The sequence below is a fragment of the Lissotriton helveticus genome, chromosome 6 (assembly GCF_964261635.1).
Source record: "Lissotriton helveticus chromosome 6, aLisHel1.1, whole genome shotgun sequence".
Classification (NCBI taxonomy): domain Eukaryota; kingdom Metazoa; phylum Chordata; class Amphibia; order Caudata; family Salamandridae; genus Lissotriton; species Lissotriton helveticus.
In genome coordinates, this window is record NC_136067.1 from 1,039,332,145 (window position 1) to 1,039,349,722 (window position 17,578).

Genomic DNA, 17,578 nt, shown 5'->3' on the forward strand with positions numbered 1-17,578 from the left:
CTGCACCTTTTCCCTGTTACAAACAATTAGAATGGGCCCTTTATGAACGACCTAAAGCAGTCATGTTTAAAGACAGTCCACACTCCTCCCCTTGGCTTAGCCTCTTCGCCTGCCAATTGCCTGTTTCCTGGCTTCCAGAACTCTATCTTGCCAGCTCCTTTGATCCTCCCACTTGAACCTCAACTCAAAGAGCGTCCTGCATTAGACTCACACCTTGATGGAAAAAAGAAATAGAAGAAAAGGAGAGACGCCTTAACAGACTTGATTTTACTGCCCACTGTGCTTAGTCACAATATTGTGCTGCAAATAAAAATAATCTGTGTTTTCGTTCAACTTGTACATACTGTTGGTAAGGTTCTGCCAGAGACGACTTGGGTGAAGCTAACCCTTTCCAAATTTGCTTGTGGGTTTGATGCTGAAATCATACTCACTACAGTTTTGAAAATTATGATAAAAGAGCCTCTAAGGACAAACTAAATAAAAACAAAACTACAACAAAACTAAAGGTTCGTTGAGATTTAAAAAGCTTAGCCACCTTCCCTGGTCATGCTTTGTTGCCACATGGCCCCATTCCTTGTGCTATTCACTATCATAGCACATGTAATATGCCATCTATACCTAAGCGTGACATGGATGCATGGATATGTATAATATAGCGGTGTCTGTTACTCACCTGCCTCTAACTTTGCCTCCACCTTTTATTTCCTCAATGCTAGTAAGGCTGATAATGCTCCAGACATGCTAAGCTGGGGGTTAACCTCAGCTCTAATGCAGATCCTTCACCAGTAGCAAGGGGCTCACATCTGTGTTTGGCAAGACGTTCCTGTACACAATGGTTTTGAAACCATTTATTCCATTTTTCATCTGTCTGGGTGTATAAGGACGCTCCTTTAACCTTCTGAGTTATTTTCAGTAAGATATTTATTCATTCTGATGCTGGCAGTTGTATTGGACACCAAATAGCAAATTAGCTGGGGATCTTCTCAGCCAACTTCCTCAACCATTATGTGCAATTCAGGCTTGCTGCAGTGTATTTCCTTAGTCACTAAAGGGCCATGGTTGAAAGGCTGCAGGTTCGATGGTGTGGATGGAGCTTTGTCTTGATGAATTGCAGTGGATTATGAATCTGCAAAATGGCCTCCAGGAAGGGTTAGGAATGAAGCTGACTGGCAGTAACAAACTTATGGGTGAATTAGCTACTCAGAACTACGTATCAGCAGACTGTGCTCTGCACTGGTATTGATTGCACCAGGAAATTACATTGTTTCTGTTGCTTAATGTAGTTCCTTTTGATGCAGTGTTTTTGCACAGCATGTTTTTTCTAGTCAGTATTATCGCCTAATAAAACCATTTATTTGTTAAAGCACTACACCTGGGGACATATTTATGAATTTTGGGGCGCAGGGCAGTGCAGCAAGTCATCTTGCTGTGCTGCCCTCTGTCACAGGGAAAGGGCAGGAATATACAGTATTTATCCAATACGGCACACTCCTGTCCTTTTCCCTTGTCCTGGTGCCGTTTTGGCAGCCTAGCACCAATGCAGGTACCCTTGCACCGTGGTGTAAGTATGACTGTGTTGTAGGCAGGATTGTTTTTGTGCAGGAAAGGGCATCTCCTGCACCGAAACAACCCTGACAGGCTTTTTCCCTTTTCTAAGTGTACTACAGAGTGCAGCACACATAACAAGAGGAAGAAACAGGAAGAAATAAGGATTTTTCTCCCCCTTACGCCTCACCTGGGAGGCGTATCCTTTTGGCAAATTCCCAGGTTTACAAGGTTTTGTAAATCTGAGAATATGTCAAAAACCATGGCCGTTGCGGGGGAACACCCACGCATCGCTCATGGAAATTCTACCCATGGCAGAGTAACACAACGAAGCGATTTGTACTGCATTCCGTTACTCCAGATTCTTTGAGCCACGCAAAGTGGCTTTGCCTGGCTTCAAAAATCTGACTTAAGGTTTGGGACACTCTTGCACCAAGTTGCTTGGTGCAAGAGCGATGCAATCGTGTCATAAATATGGCCCTTGGTAATTACAATTCTATAGACCCAGTCAGTGCTTGAAATGGAAAAAATGAAAATGCAGGTACTCTGTACCAGAGTACCTGCTTGTTTCTGAGAAATGCCGATACTCTTTAATTAAAAGTATTGCATTTCTCTTGAGAAGTGCCAGTGCTCTCCACCTCAAAATAAAAAAGTGCTGGTACTCCGTACTGGACAGTACCAGCCCATTTAAAGCGCTGGACCCAGTACATATTTGTAACCAGATGGACTTGCCGATCCTGCAGTGAGATTTTCCGGCCAGTATCGGAAATTCTGGATGCATTTTCCCCACACCTGATTTCCCCCTCACTTGTTACCAGGGCCTATGTATCCACAATGTAATGCTGTTAGCACCAAGACATAACACCAAGGTTTAGCCAATAACAAGCATAAACGAATGAATGGGAAAAGAAGTAGGAAAAAAAGTATGATCCTAAAGAGAAACTGATAAAAGTCAATTGTAAATGAGGGTTCAAAATACAGTGCTTTTCTCTAACTGGAAGGCTATATTTTGAACTATGGTGAATAATGGTAGTTTCCAGTAATATTTACGTCACTTCCCTTTTGAAAAATAATTCTGTGAGTCTGGAAAATCCCCTTCAGTCTTCAGCAACCCTTGGCTCATATTGACGTAGTCTGTTACATTGGTGCTTTCATCTCCGCCTTGATCAAACGCTGCTCGCACAAATACAGATAAGCAACTCACAAAAACAAAATAAATATAATATTTGTGCTGGAACATGGAAGATACGAGCCTGCTGAACAGTTCTTTCCAGTCAGACGAAGAAGAAGGAGGTAGGAGAATATAACCACAGCCACAACTTTATCTAGGGTGGGAATGTGGTGGGAGTGCTTACTTCATATTAGTGCTGGGACCCAAAGGTTTTCTTATGAGCCTGCTGCCTGTGCAGCAGAATGCTGGGGGCTTGCCAAGGCTGGTCAGGCTCGATTCCAGCTCACGCCTCATTCTTCCACCGCCCTGCTCTTCCTGCCTCGCTATTTCACTTTTGAAGGTTCATCCTTTATCCCTACCTTCTTCCTTTCTTACTGGTTTCCTATCTTTCTCGTTGTCCTTCTACACCCTTCCCTTTCCTGTCTGTCTCTGTTGCTGTGGCACAATGCTTAATGCAAAAAAATTAGAACTTAGTTTCGAGGACGCACAATAGGTCTTTGCTCTGAAAGGCTGGGCTGTTGACTTTGCCAAATGTTTTTCATTGCACTTTTGCATGCATACACATAGCAGGTAATCTCACAATGGGCTTCCTATTAGAGACAACTCATCCCAAGATGGCCGCCAATTCAAATGCATGTGTTACGACTCATGCATGTGCATCCTAATGCCACAAGCATATGTGTGCGCTCTGACCTTTCACATTCATGCAGCTGTGACAGTTGTAAAGCCCGAATGTTGTTATTTTTAATTAACCATTCTACTAGGGTGAAAGCAGGGACATCTTAAGGATTTTGGTTCCCTGGGTCAAACGTATTTTGGGGGCCCTGTTGAGAACTGCCTTGAATTAATGATCCATTTTCAGCTCTTTCATGCCCTGTTTGGCCAGGTCACTAACAGTGCACAGGCACTAAGCCAAATTCTAAATGTGTTTACATCTAATATTCAGGGATAGTGACATGTGTTTTCAATATTGTGATACAGCAGCAGCTCACTTATATAACTGCAAATAATCTGTGACACCCTCTCATTTCTCATATATGAGGTCCATTTTTGGTTCAAGAGAATTTTTTTATGGATGTTGAATGAAACATAAATACAACATTTCTCTGCACAATGTCTGTAGTTGCTCACACATCACCCACATTAAAAATAAATTAAAGGAAAACAGTATTTAAAACAATCTGTTTAAGAATTATTCAAGGGCATCAGGGCAAGATTCTCTTCAGAACAGAGCTGGCTCTATCAGGGGGCTCCTGAAATGCTGGGACCCTTGGTCTAGGCCCACTTAGTCTATGCCTTATAATTTCTATGGGTGACAGACATGTGAACAATAAACTAAAAGTGCATCGGCAAAATCAGTAGGTTTGGCTATAATGTGCCAATGCATGCATGCATGCAAACAGCATTTCTGCATGCTTGTGTTTACATGCACTAGCAAATAAAAGTCAAACTTATTGGCTTTGTCAATGCGTCTAACACCTGAAAGTACTTGAGGTGCCTTATGCATGCACAGAAGTATTTCACAAGCTAGTTAAGACTTGTAGAGAACGAATGTGCTTCAAAATTTCTCTCACCACTTGCAAGTCTTTCAAAAGGTTAGAGACCAAGATGGGATTTTGGATAGGAACGTCAGGACTTAAATGTTCTTTACAATGGAGTTGCTTCCATTCATGCTGTGTAATTACTATTTGTGCAGACCTGCCAACCTAAGCCAAAATCTCACTGTGTGAGGAGGGGCCGGGGCCTTGCTCTGAGAAGTACCTAAGAGGCACTTTTGCCTCCCCCCTCCCCCAAACCCCCTCCAAAAAGAATACAAAAAGCTTACAAAGACTGGTGCCGATGTCCTGGGGTGTTTTCATACCCCTTAATGGATGTTGGCAGTTCAAAGCCTCGGAAAACTGGCTGAATTCAACTCTCTGCAGTAGTTTTCCGTTTGTTTTACCTGCCGCCTCGTGATATTGGCTCATCACCGGGTGACCGTGTAATGGAAGCCGATATCATGTGTCACATGGTGGCACCGTGTGAGTTGGCAGGTATGTTTGTGCCTACAATAGTTACTGACTGCAGCAAACCTCGTTGTCAGGCTCATTCTTGCACAGACGTCTTTAATGCAGGCTTTTGCGAACCCCCATGTATATATTAAAATGCACATTAACACACGCTTAAAAGGGTTGGTGCATGTGCAAACTGTCTGTCTGGTGGACTACTGGAGCAAAATATGTGAAACGGGAGTCACTAAGATATATTTTTACCACGTACAGTGAAGTGCTCCTAACTGTTACACCCTTTGACGTCAATAAAGGGGCAACCATTCTCTTGCAAGATCACCCTAATAAAGGCTGGGCACCAATGGGGGTGGGGGTGCTTGAAATGGAGGACTCTTTTGCAAAGTTTTATGGTAGTTCTCAATCGCCATTGGGTTCTTTTGGAAAGTGAATCAGATTTTCAAGGTTTATTTAATGTCAAACCTTTGTTTGCTTATACAAGGTCTAAAAATCTCAAAGAAATCCTGACATTTTCTACGCACAAAAAAGAAACTACAGTTAGTAGAGGAATGAAAAAATGTGCAAATTGTGTGCACTGTAGTAACGTTATCATTGGAAAAACTATACATCATCCTTTGTCAGGCAAAGAAATTGTATTACATCACAATTCAGATTGCAACTCCATGAACCTGATTTATTACATAAAATGTCCCTGCGGGAAAGTTTACGTAGGCAAGACAGAGAGAAAATTAAAAGTGCAAATTTCAGAACATAAGAGCACCATAAGAAATAAAAATATGAAGAGCAGTTTGGCATCCCATTGGACACAAGAAAGGCATAGTATTTCTCAATTGCAGTTCTCAGTGTTAGAACAGGTAGTTCTCCCTGAAGGTGTGGATCGCACGAGATCCCTCCTTCAGCGAGAAATATTTTGGATAAAAAAACTGGGTACCCAAGAACCGAAAGGATTAAATGACCGGTTTGATTTATCTTGTTTCTTGTAAATTTGCTCACAAGTGCGGATACTCTTGACAAGTACTCATGTATATACTGTATATATTGTTGTAATGTGTTATAGAGATTTTTACAATTTTCAAATCAACATGCAATTTTATTTCCATTTTTTGTTTATTTTTCACACATTCACGTCTTGTCATGGTGCATGTACAGTGTTCTAGTGTGTCTCTTTTTTTGAGATATCAGGTCAGTGTTCACTTTGGTGAACAATAAAGTTTGTTGATCACACTAGGTTTTCGGGGAGAGTTTGGAGAAGTCAGGCACGTTATATGTCCTGATCACTATTGTGGTTTGTGATTATTGGGAGGTTGAGATTTTTTAAAGGTTTCTCAGTCGTTTTTAGTGAATTGCAGCCTGCTTGCAGCACTTTACACCATTTAACACCATTTACAAATGGCGGCCGGTGGATAACCGGTTGAGTAGTCCGTCTTCCTTGTCTACTGTTCGAGACTCGGCATTAATTCCTATAAACAAGCAGAGGTCATAGAGTTGTATCTCACGGAAGCGCGAGAAAGCGGAGTTGTGGAGTCAGGAGGAGGAAGATCCGGTAAAATCTTTAAACATAGCAGAAAATATAAACGCTTGTGAATTTTTTTTCGCAGAGTGGAGGTTTGACGAGTGTTTGTTCGGTATTGTTGTTTCAGGGTTTCCGATTGTTGTCCCTTTCCTGGGCGCAATGAAGACGATAGTTTCCTAGAGATGTTCTGCGGCAGGCATTAGATTATCGAAGTCCTTCGGTAAGTCCAGAAGGCCAGGCCACAGCTAATATTTTTTTTAGTATCATTAAGCTGATTGCACATTTTAGTTGTAGATTTATTCCAATGATTGGTTCTTGTTTTACAGATTCATGAGTGTATTAAACAGGATGGATCAAGTAAGCTTATATCAGGAATTCTGGTTTTCTTTGAGCACTGAGGTGAAGGGTACACAACACAGTCATTTTGAACGCACCAAAGCATGTTGTGCTATTGAAAAATGTCGACACATTATATACTCCAGTTGGTATATAGTGCTCATTGCTGTGTGATATTGTTTTTTAGATAACACTTGCTCCCGACGAAGGGTCCGGTGTGACCCGAAATGCATAGAGCATCTCCAAGAAAGCACAGAAGAAATTGTTTGAATGAAAAAAAAATTTCATGTACAAATGAAATTTTGGAATGTATATTACTTAATTCATGTTTCATGATCCACTAAAAGAATTCAAATGAATGAATATTTATGGTGTCGAAATAAATGTTCAAACTTAATTTAAGTATTGTTTTTCAATGTATATAAAGTTAATGGTAAATTGCTGGTAAATCCTTGCTGCAATTGTGCGTAGGGGTCGGGACCCAAGGTCTCGAGGTAGGGAGGTTCATTTTTTGACACGGAAAGGACAAACGTGTCACCCCTGCAGCACGCTAGATAAAAAGTTTAAATAGAGTGAAAACACAGTTGAAAGTGTAAAGCAAATCAGAAGGGAGTGCATCTCTATATTTCAAAAAGTTCTCAATCTATGGCATAAGTAGACAAAAGATATCTTTGTCTTTTCTCTATTTAAAAAATAGGAAAGAAATGAGCGACAAGATGAAGGACATTACTGAAAGACAGAATTACATCCTAAGACAATCCAGGGTCTAATTGTGTTTTTTTTGGTTGCCCTAAGTTCGCAGGGTATGCCCTGACTTGGGGCCTTGGCTCACTTTGCCACTGGATTCAAGCTAGCCTGGGTGATGAGGGGTGTTACCCCGAAACTGGTCCTAGGATGCTTGTTTCCGGCCGAAGAAAGACCTTGCTTGACAGTTCGGGCTGGACTGTTCCCATGATGAACATCGTTAAGACTTATTTGCATATGGCTTGGTCTCAACTGGGGTGGCGAAGTGAGCTAAAGAACAATGACAGATTCAACCCAGATCTGTGACTGGGAGTGAATGTTTGAAAAGTTTTAGCGCTCCGTCCACAATGAAATTGGACGAAAGTAGCTGGGAGACCTTTGTCCTCCTTTTTAGAAATTGGAACTACTACTGGCTCCTGCCATATTGGAGCTAGCGGGCCTGCGACTGCAGCTCTCAAAACATTAGTATTAATGGGGGCCCATTAAGGAAGGTTAGCTTTAAATAATTCCAAAGGAATTTCATCTGGGCCAGGCGCTTTTCCTGAGGGACTATTTTTAATTGCCAGAACCACGCTGTTTATTTCAATTGACTGGCTCCCAAATAGCAGTCTTTTAGTCATAGACAATAACATCCGTGACCACTTGAGCATGATCCTGATTTTTTGGGTCAAAAATGTTGGTGCAATGTTTAACCAATAAGCTAGCTGGACTTTCTTTATCTATTTGTTGTCTATTGTAACCATAGAAAAAAATAATGCTTTACTAGTCTCCAAAAGGCATTGTTATCCTTCATCCTTCCTGTAATTTCAAGGTCTTCCCAGGTTTTCGTCTTTATTTCTGACTTCCTTTCAGCTACTGCACTTTGTAAGCTTTTCTGGCTGAAATTACTTTTTTCATATTACATGGGTATTCCCCTAAATCTGACTTAAGGAAGACAGCTGAGGGGTATTGAACCATCCCTGTTTAATTGGGCGAGTACATTATGGGGTCGATTCCGATCCGGTAAAATCCCCGTCCGTACGATTCGTATCCGGAGCCATTTCCGTACGACTCGTACACACACCGTACGACTCGGCGAGTACGATCCAGACCGGGTGATCGGGACGCTATTCGTACGGTCCACGTCAGGTAAGGGCGATTCGTACGGAAAAGCGCACAATCACATACACACCGTACGGCACGTACCCCCCATGATCGCAGGGGTACGGCACGTACCCCTGCGATCATGGGGGGTATGTGCCGTACACCCAGCGTACATGGGGTACGTCCCGTACACCCACCGTTCATGGGGTACGCACCGTACCCCATGTACGCTGGGTGTACGGCACGTACCCCCCATGGTCGCAGGGGTACGCGCCGTACCCCTGCGATCATGGGGGGTACGTGCCGTACCCGGGGGGGGCGTTCCGTACCTGTTTCGGCGCGAACTCTGCGTTTACGACTGTTTTCAGCTCCCGTAGGAAAAGGGTCGTACGGTGCGTACCCGACACGAATCGTACTTGCTGTGTCGTAAAAACCAGCCGCGAACCGTTGTGATGTCGCGTACAGCGGGTTCCGAGTGAGACTCGTACGGAGATTTGAGTCGTACGGAGTCCTGTACGACTCGTACGGAGTTCGGCACCTGGTACGGATCGTACTTCGTCGTACGTACGGGACGTCTACGGGTACGATTCGTACGGGGAAAAAACGCTCCGTACGACAATTTGGAGCGCATTTTACCGGATCGGAATCGACCCCTATGTGTTGTCAGTGTTGATGAAATATAGGCACAGAGGGAGTTGTATGTGTGGATCATGATGTTTGGAACTCCAACCTGTTGAGAACTAATCTAGATTTCTTCCTGATTTCCAATCACAGAATCCCTCAGAAATGGGTCCTTGTCCACCTTCTCCCACTTTATGCGTACACCCTTATTCTTTGAATTTTCAATTGCTTTATTTAAGACTTGTGCATCCTTGTCGGCAGGATCAATATCAAGATTAAAAGTGAGTGAGTTATTATCATGGGCGTCTGCAGAAATGTTTTCAGGGTGGGCATCATTCTGACGTTATCCAGCATCCAACATGATGTGTGCCAGATGGGGCACAAGAAACACTGGAGCGCAGTAGGAGCAATGGGGTGCAGAAGAAGGCCACAAATGTTCCTTTAGGCAATAGGATTGTTGTGCCACAGCCATCACTTTCTTTTGTGGAATATGGTAGATATTACACCTTTTAGCAGTTCGCAAAGAAAAAAGCAGAGATGCAGGCAGGAGCGGCTCTGGCCAAAGATGAAAAAGCACAGGCATGCATAGGGTTGAGAACCCTGTGGAAAAAGCTTAATAGAAGGGTCAAGCTGCCATTGTCTTATTAGCATTTCCTAATCTATTTTTATGTTAACACTATTGAATGCACCACATTATTCATACACACATGATCAAGGCACTATAACTGAATTATTAAAAAAAATGTAGAATATGCATTTGGTATTAACATGCACAAACAAATGACAATTAAAATATATGACAAATGTATTTATTTTGAAAACGTATTAGCTATATTAAAATAAATAACATTAAATATGTTAACTTAAGTAAAATAATAACTATTTTCATCCAAAGTGGGAAAAAAGTACAAAGTTAAACTGGATAACTTTTGCAGGTTAGCAGCTGCAAACATCTACACTCTTGCTCAAATGTAATAATCATATTTTTCAATGAGTAGTTTTATGCAGTTTTTGTTCACTGTGATCTTGTGCAAAATTATCAATTACTGTTTCAATCAGCTGTTGCTTTTTTTCATCAATTTTACTCATCATGCTCAAATCTGATAAGCGACCATATGCCATTGTCGACCTCAACCATGTTTTCACCCTTTTCATTGTGTTGAAATACCTTTCCATTGTACACAAGGTCACTGGTAATGTGAGAAGAATGATAATTGGAATAAAAATTGCTTGTTGGACTTATGGAAATAAATCTGTGGTTTAGCAAAATCCAGAAATCCATTGTCAAACTGCACACCCTTCTTTGACAAATTCTCAAACCATGTGACTACTTCGGCTTCCAGGTTTTCAATGTTGTAAATTTCTCTGATGTTTTAAATCTGGCATCTGTATTGCTCAAGTGTATTTTTTGCCAAGTAAAGTGAGAACAGATTGAAATTTCTTTTATTTTCATTGCCAAACAGGCTTTCTAATGGTACGATGATAGAGTCTGTGTATGGCACATAGATAGACTGCCAATAGAATTCTTCCACAGAAGAGGAACCAAAATTAGAACAAAAGACTTAATGGCCATACTGTCTGGGAACACAAAGTTCAATGTTTCATTTTTCTACTGTTGTTGGAATATTTTTTTTTTAAACATTCTTAAATTGTTCCTCTGCGTTTTGTCTGTGATCACGAAACACAGTCAGAAGGTCTTGCACGTGATTAGACACCTTGTGGATATCAAGTTGAACAGCTTGGAGAGCCTTGCCTACAGTTTCCAATCTTAATCTTAATTATGTTTTAATAATTCTGTATTGGTATTTGTAAATAGTTTAGATTTATTTAATAATTATTTTTTTTATATTTTAAAATAATAATTTATTTATAAGTATGTTATTTTCAATTTCTACGCTATCCAACACTTTCCCTACTGTTGCACTCTCTGGAGTGGGAATAGTAATTTTTGCCCCTACGCTATCCAACACTTTCCCTACTGTTGCACTCTCTGGAGTGGGAATAGTAATTTGTACCCCTACACTATCCAACACTTTCCCTACTGTTGCACTTTCTGGAGTGGGAATAGTAATTGTTACCCCTACGCTATCCAACACTTTCCCTACTGTTGCACTCTCTGGAGTGCGAAAAGTAATTTTTATCCCTACGCTATCCAACACTTTCCCTACTGTTCAACTCTCTGGATTTGGAATAGTAATTTATACCTCTTTGCTATCCGACACTTTCCCTACTGTTGCACTCTCTGGAGTTGGAATAGTAATTTTTACCCCTACGCTATCCAACACTTTCCCTACTGTTGCACTCTCTGGAGTGGAAATAGTAATTTTTGCCCCTACGCTATCCAACACTTTCCCTACTGTTGCACTCTCTGGAGTGGGAATAGTAATTTTTATCCCTATGCTATCCAACACTTTCCCTACTGTTGCACTCTCTGGAGTGGAAATAGTAATTTTTACCGCTACGCTATCCAACACCTTCCCTACTGTTGCACTCTCTGGAGTGGGAATGTAATTTTTACCCCTACGTTATCCAACACTTTGCCCACTGTTGCACTCTCTGGAGTTGGAATAGTAATTTTTACCCTTACGCTATCCAACACTTTCCCTTCTGTTGCACTCTTTGGAGTGGGAATAGTAATTTTTACCCCTACGCTATCCAACATTTACTTACTTTTTTTAATTTGTTTTACATTTTCATTGATTTGTATTACTATTATTATTTTATGTGTATAGATGTATTTGTAATTTATAATATTTTTTTATTATTTATAAGTTATTAAAATAATTTTTAAAAGTTATTATTAAGGAAGTATATATTATGTATTATATGTATATGTTAATTTTTTTTATTATTAAATTGTGTATATTAATTATTCATTTTAAATAGTAAAACATATTTTTACCTATGTTTATTACATTTATAAGTATTATTTAATTTATTTTACATATTTTTTTTATTTATAAAAAAAACAATACTTTTTAATTACGATATTTTTGACATCGATATATTTTTTTCGATATTTTTGTACTTACCGTGTTGGAGGTAGGATGTCGATATTGTTGACCGATATTTTTTGTTGCGATATTTTTGTAGGTCGATATTTTGTATATCGGCATTTTGTCAGACATTAGAAATGCTGTGGGCTGAGACAATAATCGCGACGGAAGAGCTCTAGGGAAATCAACTACATTTTTTAAAGCTTGCTGAAGTATTTCTCTTCCCCTGCAACAGACATTTTTGTCTCCATGGCTGGGGTATTTTGCGGACTTCCTGCCCTGTCCCTGCTGACAGGCCCAGTTGTAAGCCAAACCACAAAGATCTCCCTATACAAAGCTCTTCCAATGAGTCGGTGTCCCTTTGTTGTTGTTTGCCCCTGTGCTTTCACAGCCCTTGTGCCTACTGTAAGATAAAATGTGTGCTATCTGAGTTTGGGAATTCCCGCACATTAAGTCACCCTAACCAAAGCATGGCACCTAGCTCCAAAATCTCACCCACAACCAGACATTTTGGCCAGCAAGCCACTGGTGATGTGACTTTGCAACCATAGACTTCCCCAACACTGCTGCATGCCAACTGGAACATGTAAAGATTTAACTGATACTGGAAATCCCAAATGCCAGCGGAAGACATTGTGTACTCCAAAAATCCACATATGCCACTAATTAAATGTAATTATATGGGACTGATGGGTGTGTTAACTATATGGTAAACAGAATGTACCCCTGAACTGAATGACCTGGCTGCATGTGGAACCAGTAACATGACATTTTGTTAACTCAGCTGACATGCTAATCTAGCATGAGCACTAACGTGTAGGCTTATGCATGTTGATTCAAGGACAAGAACCAGTTCTGTGATCTGGAGGAATACCTGGGTGTTCCTTCTACATTGACATAGGACTACTATACTCCATGTTCTGGGTTGTCATGATTTTGAGGTGATTGTGGCAACAAACAGTTTTTTTGTTTTACTAGCACTGAAGAAAACCTTTTCCTGCTTCAGGAGGAGAGTGGTGCTTGCTTCCTCATCTCATGTAAAGTTCCACTTAGAAGTGACACCCAAGCACCTGCAACCCTGCATCTAGTGATGAGGATGCTGACTGTGCATCTGTGAAGAGTGCACCACTGAATATCAGATCAAGCTGTGTACCAGTGAACAGGCAACATGAGGCCTTAAAACAAAAAATGAGCGTCTGTATCTAGAACTCCAAAATATAAGCATTTGTGTTAAGGAGATTAAGGATTGCCAGCATGAGCTATTTTGCTCAAGAAACGAATAAACTAACCTACGTGTTACCAAACATTGTAGTTGCTTGCACAGATTAATATTAAGCTTGAACCTGTTTCTGATTCTTGCCTATGATCTGTTTATTGCTGCTAAAACATTGTAGGTATTGTAGGCACCATTTGAGTTGGAATAGACCCCTGTGGAGGGTGTGAGAAAAGGCTAGACCACGGAGAGGTGTCTGTACAACCATTTAGCTTAACTCTTGTCACTGTGTGTAGTATTTTGATGTGTTCTGATATTAGAGTCCGTTTTTTTTTCTAAGACAAGCACTAGACTGGACTCTGTAATTGAATCTGTTGTGTTACTGTTTGAGGTCTCATTCTGTGCCCCCCACACTACCTTTCTGAGAAGCATTTCTATGCTCACCGTCACTACTCTGAGAGTCACGTGCGCCAAGATTGTACTTAGCACAGTTTGCAGAACCATAGGAGTACAGACCTCAAGGACACCAGTGCAGGGAAACAATGGTGTAGAAAAACAAAGATGTGTGCAGGGAACATGTACACAGGGGCAGAAAGCATAAAGATATAGAGACAAGGTGCCAGAGACACGGGTGCATGGAAATATGTAGCTTTCGGCAAAGGGATATGGTCACAGGAAATGTTTGGAACAGTTGAGGAAGTAGGGAAAATGAGTGGTGGATTATGTTACAGAGTGGCATCAACACTGGGACTAGGAGTCATGGGAACAGGGAGACATGAGCACAGTGAAAGGGAGATTGAGACACAGACATTGGACAGAGAGACATGAACACTTTGAAATAGACACAACATAAATGCCAAATCAAGGACAAGGTTAGATTGAAAAACAAGGAGCTTGGAACAAGTAACAAGGCCTAGGAAGATATAGGCAACATAAAAGGTAGACATGAATGTAGTCACTTGAAAATGGTGGAACAGATACCAGGGCTGAGCCTAATTTGTAGGTGTGAAGATATTTTGCCAATCTTGAGGCTGATTACAAATTGCATGGTGCAGGAGTCCTGGAATTACTGGGGGAAGACACTGACTCTGGACTGTAATTACACATCTGCAACATACAAGTACAAGTCTTTGAAATAGGGAATAACCATGTGGACCCAGGATTAATGAGTCAATATCCTAATATATATGCCTGAGTCAAAACTTTTTTTTGCTCACCTTTGGCACCTGCTTTGAGCAGGGAAGGGTTAATGAGAACTTAGGGGGTTTTGTAGAACGGTGGGGGTGGAGCATTCCTTGGTTCCTTGCTCCCCTGTGGTGCAGGGAAATATCAGGTGTGGGCGGGGCTAAGCCTGTTGCCCACAGTCCATTACCCACAGCCCACGATGATTTTACCAGGTGTTGGAATATATGCTGTAAAATCTGGAATGCTGTACTCCCACTTGGTAATTTCAGGCACAGGAACACCAGTCAGAATGGTCGTACACAGACCATAAATCCTAGGCCCCTTTTCACAAATCTTGTAGAGTGGCTTTATTATATGTTAATATCTATCTTATAAAGATAAATCTTAAAATAGTTTGAAACTCATGATTTGGCGGGTCCGGTCCCGCCATCACTTTTTCAGCTGTCCTCACGATGCCCGGCTTGATGGTCCGCCCACCCTATTTAGATGTTGGCAGGGCCATAGAAGAAAGGCCACCATGGTCCCGCCAACCCCGCCAGGAATTCCCAACTGCGTCGATGGCGGGGATCACTAAAATAATATCGACTGGCAAAATATCGACTACCCAAAATATCGAGGAAAAAATATCTACAACCAAAATATCGAGTTTGTATGTACAAACAGGTAAGTACAAAAATATCGAGTACAAAATATCGTTTACAAAAATATAGATGTAAAAAATATCGAGTTTATTAAAAACAGTGTTAAATTAAATTAAAATTTAATATTAATTACTAAAATATACTTACAAAGACTTAAATTAAAATATAATATTTAAATATTTAATTAAAGTTATAAAAAAAATTAACAATCATATTTATTAAAACGTATATATATATTAACATAATATAATTAAATAATATCCAATTTTATTTACGTACAATAGCTAAATGTAAAAAATACTATTCCCACTCCAGTGGGTGCAACAGTAGGGAAAGCGTTGGATAGCGTAGGGGTAAAAAATACTATTCCCACTCCAGTGGGTGCAACAATAGGGAAAGCGTTGGATAGCGTAGGGGTAAAAATTACTATTCCCACTCCAGTGGGTGCAACAGTAAGGAAAGCGTTGGATAGCGTAGGGGTTAAAATTACTATTCCCACTCCAAAGAGTGCAACAGTAGGTAAAGCGTTGGATAGCGTAGGGGTAAAAATTACTATTCCCACTCCAGTGGGTGCAACAGTAGGGAAAGCGTTGGATAGCGTAGGGGTTTAAATTACTATTCCCACTCCAAAGAGTGCAACAGTAGGGAAAGCGTTGGATAGCGTAGGGGTTTAAATTACTATTCCCACTCCAAAGAGTGCAACAGTAGGGAAAGCATTGGATAGCGTAGAGGTAAAAATTACTATTCCCACTCCAGTGGGTGCAACAGTAGGGAAAGCGTTGGATAGCGTAGGGGTAAAAATTACTATTCCCATTCCAGTGGGTGCAACAGTAGGGAAAGCGTTGGATAGCGTAGGGGTAAAAATTACTATTCCCACTCCAGTGGGTGCAACAGTAGGGAAAGCGTTGGATAGCGTAGGGGTAAAAATTACTATTCCCACTCCAGTGAGTGCAACAGTAGGGAAAGTGTTGGATAGCGTAGGGGTAAAAATTACTATTCCCACTCCAAAGAGTGCAACAGTAGGGAAAGCGTTGGATAGCGTAGGGGTTTAAATTACTATTCCCACTCCAAAGAGTGCAGCAGTAGGGAAAGCATTGGATAGCGTAGAGGTAAAAATTACTATTCCCACTCCAGTGGGTGCAACAGTAGGGAAAGCGTTGGATAGCGTAGGGGTAAAAATTACTATTCCCACTCCAGTGGGTGCAACAGTAGGGAAAGCGTTGGATAGCGTAGGGGTAAAAATTACTATTCCCACTCCAGTGGGTGCAACAGTAGGGAAAGCGTTGGATAGCGTAGGGGTAAAAATTACTATTCCCACTCCAGGGAGTGCAACAGTAGGGAAAGTGTTGGATAGCGTAGGGGTAAAAATTACTATTTCCACTCCAAAGAGTGCAACAGTAGGGAAAGCGTTGGATAGCGTAGGGGTTTAAATTACTATACGCACTCCAAAGAGTGCAGCAGTAGGGAAAGCATTGGATAGCCTAGAGGTAAAAATTACTATTCCCACTCCAGTGGGTGCAACAGTAGGGAAAGCGTTGGATAATAATTAATCAATTAAAATTACAAATTTAATTTAATTAGCAATTCTAATTTAATTAATTACCCATAAAATAAATAATTAACAATTAATTCTACAACAATACCAATAAATATGTTGACATATTTAATTAATTATAAATAAATTACTTCCCACCCAATTCCCCTATAAACCCACAACCCACTGCAGAAAATAAATTAGAAAAATTAACATAATTAACAATTAATCAATTAATGTAAATTAATTGCCAATTACATTTTTATTAATTACCAAATAAAAATTAATTAACAAATAATTAAAAATGTATAACAATAAATAAATCTACATATTTAATTAATTATTATTAAATTACTTCCCAACCAATTCCCCTATAAACCCACAACCCGCTACAGAAAATAAATTAGAAAAATTTACATAATTAACAATTAATCAATTAATTTAAATTAATTGCCAATTAAATTTTAATTCATTACCAAATAAAAATTAATTAAATAATTAAAAATGTATAACAATAAATTAATTTACATATTTAATTAATTATTATTAAATTACTTCCCACCCTATTCCCCTATAAACCCACAACCCGCTACAGAATTAAATAACGCAAAAATTTTAAAATGCAAATTTCATTAATTATTATTATTTATAACATAAATACACACTTTTCACACATATAATAACATAAAACACACTATAAAAAATTCAATATTATTAAAAATTAGATACTTTTAATAACCTATATTATATACTTTAATATTTTAACTGTGTATATTTTTAACAGTCGATATTACTTTACTTACCTTAAAAACGATATTTTTGCTGTCTATATTCTGTCCAGTCGATATTTTGTCCAGTCGATATTTAAAACTCGATATTATGTCCAGTCGATATTTTGACTGTGCACCCGATGACAGGATAGGCAGAATTGACTGTCGGCGGGACTCCAGCCCATATTCCCTCCGAACTGATTACGATGTGCCTTCCCGC

At 40.0% G+C, this 17,578-nt stretch overlaps 1 protein-coding gene across 3 annotated transcripts in view; it reads left to right on the forward strand.

The window, feature by feature from the left end:
* Positions 1–2,644: 2,644 nt before the first annotated feature.
* The window catches only part of STX11 (syntaxin 11), a 398,327-nt gene continuing 383,393 nt past the window's right edge, over positions 2,645–17,578 (forward strand). The window contains exons 1-2 of one of the 3 annotated variants that reach the window (XM_078648674.1): positions 2,645–2,838; positions 6,363–6,455. Coding sequence is in view for 1 of the 3 variants with exons in the window: in XM_078648672.1 (XP_078504798.1) it covers positions 2,784–2,838 (55 nt within the window). In the remaining 2 variants the exon portion in view is untranslated. The remainder of the gene's footprint in view (positions 2,839–6,362; positions 6,456–17,578) is intronic. The other 2 variants (XM_078648675.1, XM_078648672.1) reach the window with 2 other exon arrangements.